At 44.0% G+C, this 4,679-nt stretch overlaps 1 protein-coding gene and 1 non-coding gene across 2 annotated transcripts; both read left to right on the plus strand.

Moving 5' to 3' along the window:
* On the plus strand, positions 1–345 carry LOC128568106 (keratin-associated protein 12-1-like). Its single transcript, XM_053565777.1, has one exon. It carries the CDS (start codon positions 1–3, stop codon positions 343–345), a length of 345 nt encoding a protein of 114 aa, XP_053421752.1.
* A 3,582-nt stretch (positions 346–3,927) lies between these two features.
* LOC128568264 (U8 small nucleolar RNA) lies at positions 3,928–4,064 on the plus strand. The gene has a single exon (XR_008375082.1). It is a non-coding gene; the product is annotated as a U8 small nucleolar RNA (small nucleolar RNA).
* Positions 4,065–4,679: the final 615 nt, after the last annotated feature.

Raw genomic sequence — 4,679 nt, forward strand, 5'->3', positions numbered from 1 at the left:
ATGGAGCTCCCTCCACCAGCACCCTCCTCTCCAACAGCAGCCCAGTCACACACCATGTGCCACCCCAGCTGCTCCTTGAGCTGCCAGCCGGCCTGCTGCCTGCCCATGAGCTACAGGCCCTCTGTGTGTGCTGTCCCCTCCTGCCAGTCCTCTGTGTGTGCTGTCCCCTCCTGCCAGTCCTCCACGTGTGTGCCCGTGAGCGCTAAGCCAGCTGTCTGTGTACCCATGAGCTGCAGGCCGTCTGTGTGTGTGGCCCCCTCCTGCCAACCCTCATGGTGCTGCCAGCCCTCTTGCCCCACTCTCCTCTGCAGCCACGGCCCCTGCAGTGCCCCTTCCTGCTGCTGACCACGAGCCTCCAAACCAGCCGCTCCCAGGGCAAATGGGTCCACTGCTCTTCCCCACCGGCGCGAGTGCTTGGTGGGCTGCCAGGTTCTGCATGGACCACATTGAATGTATGCTCGAGGACCCTCAGATCGTCTGGGTGAACGGTGGCGGAATGACAGTCTGAGCCCGAGGACCCCTCAGGGGTGTCCTGGTCAGGGTCCTTCCCTCACTCCAGCAGGAGACTGAAGCCCATGTGAGGCAAATAAATCTGCCTTCTTGGGCAGCGTGTCTGTCCTATGTACCATCACACACATGTGAAGCGTCTTCCCTGAAGGTGCAGCCCTCCTCAGGGAGCCTCTTCCCAATGGCTGAACTAGAGTGCAGGTTCCCAGGTGGGGTAGTGGACCTGAGGGTGCTGTCCCCTCAGCCACCTCCTAAGGATTGCGCTATGGATGGGGCAGAGTTGAACAAAAAATCCTCTACTCTGAAAGATGCATGGGAAACAGGCATGGGCTCCAGAGCCCACACGATGCCACAGAGAATTATTACATTAGGGAGGACGGGGACCCTGTCACCCAGGGCACCCTCCACAGATGCAAAGCAGAGTCTGCCTTCCCCAGACTGAAGAGCAGCAAGTATAGGAAAGCCTCCCTCTCCCTGTGCCAGGAGAGAAATTTAGGTCCACACACAGAAAAGAAGACTTCCACAAATTATTTTTTAAAGAAGATAAATATAAAAGTTATTGCAGGGCGGCACCTGTGGTTCAAAGGGGTAGGGCGCTGGTCCCATGTGCCAGAGGTGGCAGGTTCAAACCCAGCCCCGGCCAAAAAAACCCCACAAATAAATAAATAAATATAAATGAATAAAAAGAAAAGAGTGACAAAAAAGAGTAAGAAAAAGAAAAGTTATTGCAAAACAATTGTCTGTCTAGTGATGATACATTGTGACATTCCTACTATAAATAAAAGGAAAATATGACAAGATAACACCAAGAATTGGGGGGTAGAAGCACCTGCCTCAGAGCCCTGACAGTCACAGACGAGGTGGTGTAATATTATCTGGAGGTACATGGAGTTGTACTAAAGGTGTGTGTTGTAAACTTTAGGCCAGCTGAGTTTCAGAAGACGTATTCTAAAAGTAGAGGTGAAATGGAGGAAGTAAGCACATTAAGCCACAGAGAGGAGAGGAGCACAAAGAAGAAGCAGAAAAGAAGAACAAATGAGACAAATAGACTACAATGAGTGAGATGGTATTTTACATTTAAGTATGTCAACACTTACATTAAATGCAAAATGTCTGAACACCAAAATGGAAAGACAGCGGTTTCAAATTGGATGAATAAGCACATTCCAGCTATATTCTGTTTGCCAAAGACCCTCATTAAATTTAAAACCATATGTAGGTTAAAAGTAAGCACATGCGGGTGGCACCTGAGGCTCAGTCGGTAGGGCGCCGGCCCCATATACTGAGGGTGGCAGGTTCAAATCCAGCCCCAGACAAACTGCAACAAAAAAATAGCCGGGTGTTGTGGCAGGTGCCTGTAATCCCAGCTATTCAGGAGGCTGAGGCAAGAGAATTGCCTAAGCCCAAGAGCTGGAGGTTGCTGTGAGCTGTGATGCCACAGCACTCTACCAAGGGTGACAAAGACTCTGTCTCTAAAAAAAAAAAAAAGTAAGCACATGGAAAACATACCATAGAAACAGTGATCAAAATAAAGTTGGAATGGGTATATTCATATCAAAAGAGTACTTTTCAGATCAAGAAATACTACCAGGGATAGAGAGGAATATTGCATCATGATAAAGGGCTTAATTCATCAAGAAGGCTTAAGTAGTGTAAGCGCTTAAGCACCCAATAACAAGGTTCTAAAACTCATGTGGCAAAAATCAGAGGATGGAAAGGAGAAATAGATGAAGCACATGTCACTGGACTTGAGCTTCAAAGAGCAGGTAGATGGAAAATCACGAGGACATAGAAGGCCTGGATGGTACTCTCAGTCACCCCGGCCACATTCACATTTATAGACCACGCCTCCCAACAATACCAATACGAAAGAATGCATCTTCTTCTCAAATACAAATGGAGCATTCATACAGACTATTCTCTGCACCATAAATTCAACCTTCATACCTTTGAGGGACTTGAAATAATGCTGTGTGTGTTCTCTGGGGAGGATGAAGTTAAATTAGACATTAACAACAACAGGATTGCTGGAAATCCCCTACATATTTGGAAACTAACCAATATATTTCTAAATAATCCACATTTCAAAGAAGTCATTAGAGAAATAAGGAAATATTTTAAATGAAATACAAATGAAAAGACATGTCAAAATATGTGGGACTCAGCTAAGCAGTGTTTGAGTGATATAATTACATCATTAAATGTTTACATTTGCAAAGAAGAAAGTCCTGAAATAAATCACCTAAATGTTTACTTTGGGTAAGAAAAACAAATTAAACTCAAAATAAGCAAAAGAAGTGAAATATATTAAATACCAGCAAAAACCAATAAAGTAGAAAAGAGAAAAAGCAACGGTGAAACAAAAGCTGCTGCCTTGAGAAGAGCAATAAAACTGATCAATCTCTAGCTAGATGGATCAGGAAAACTAAGAAGAAAGAGAAGACACAAAATATCAGTGTGAAGAATGAAAAAAGGACATTATACAGAGTCACAGTTGTTTTAAAAATTAAAAGAAAATGATACAGGGTGGCGCCTGTGGCTCAGTCGGTAAGGCGCCAGCCCCATATACCGAGGGAGGCGGGTTCAAACCCGGCCCCGGCCAAACTGCAACCAAAAAATAGCTGGGCGTTGTGGCGGGCGCCTGTAGTCCCAGCTACTCGGGAGGCTGAGGCAAGAGAATCGCTTAAGCCCAGGAGTTGGAGGTTGCTGTGAGCTGTGTGACGCCACGGCACTCTACCGAGGGCCATAAAGTGAGACTCTGTCTCTACAAAAAGAAAATGATATAAGGAATTTAGATCTATTAATTTCATAACTTCAATTAAATGAGCAAATTTTTTAAGAAAACAAAGCTACTGAGGCGTATTCAAGAGAAATAGATAACATGAATAGTTCCTTATCTATTTACGAAATAGAACTCATAGTTTTTTTTGTTTTTTTTTTTTTTGAGACAGCGTTTCACTTTGTCACCCTCAGTAGAGTGCTGTGGCATCACAGCTCACAGCAACCTTAAACTCTTGGGCTTAAGTGATTCTCTTGCCTCTGCCTCCCAAGTAGCTGTGACTACAGGCACCCACCACAACACCTGACTATTTTTAGAGGGAGGGTCCCTCTCTTGCCCAGGCTAGTCTTGAAAACGTGAACTCAAGCAATCCACCTGCCTTGGCCTCCCAGAGTGCTAGGATTACAGGCATGAGCCTCTACTCCCAGCCGAATTCATAGTTAAAAACCTTTCAACCAAGAAAACTCTAGGACCAAATAGCTTTACTGGCAAATTCTACCAGACATTTAAGGAAGAATACTACCAATCTTACATGAACTCTTCCAGAAGTTGGAAAGAAAGGAACTCTTTCCAATTCTTTGTATAAAGCCAGCATAATCTCGGTATCAGAATTGGACAAAAACATTAAAAAATACGATAGCTTGTCAGATGGGATAATCCTTACTTGTTTCTCATTGTGGAGAGCAGATTAGAGAGTGACAATTGGTGCTTGAATGACAAGTGACGGTATACCCACGTCTCTGTGTAACAAGGTCTGGCAACATGCTGATGTTCTGGAAAAAAAGATAAAAGATACTATAGGCGGATGTTTCTTATGAAAACAGATGCAAAAATTCTCAACAAAATATCAGCAAGTCAAATCCAAAAACATGTAAAACAGATTCAAGTTCATGACCATTTTGGATTTATCTCAGGAATACAAGGTTGGTTCAATGTTCAAAAATAAACTTAGACAATTCACCATGTAACAGAGTAAAGAGAAAAACCCACGCGATCATCTCAGTAGATACAGAAAAAGCAGTTGATAAAATTCAGCCTCCACTCAGAAAATTCTTCCCATAGTAGAAATTGTATGTGACTTAGTTACTGAGTTTTAAAATTATTTGTTGAATCAATCATTTAAATGCAGCCGATTCCAGCCTGAGCCAGAGCGAGACCCTGTCTCTAAAAACAGCTGGGAGTTGTGGCCGGTGCCTGTAGTTCCAGCTCCTTGGGAGGCTGGAACTGATCAAGAGGATCACTTGAGCCCAAGAGTCTGAGTTTGCTGTGAGCTATGATGTCTCAAAAAAAAAAAAAATGCAGCCAATTATCTTACAAGTTGATTAGAGAAGAAAGAGGAAGAGTCTTCAATCTTTCCTACTTCTTTGTCATCCCGTGTCCTCACTCCCTCCTT

This window comes from Nycticebus coucang, chromosome 16, assembly GCF_027406575.1.
Source record: "Nycticebus coucang isolate mNycCou1 chromosome 16, mNycCou1.pri, whole genome shotgun sequence".
Classification (NCBI taxonomy): Eukaryota; Metazoa; Chordata; class Mammalia; order Primates; family Lorisidae; genus Nycticebus; species Nycticebus coucang.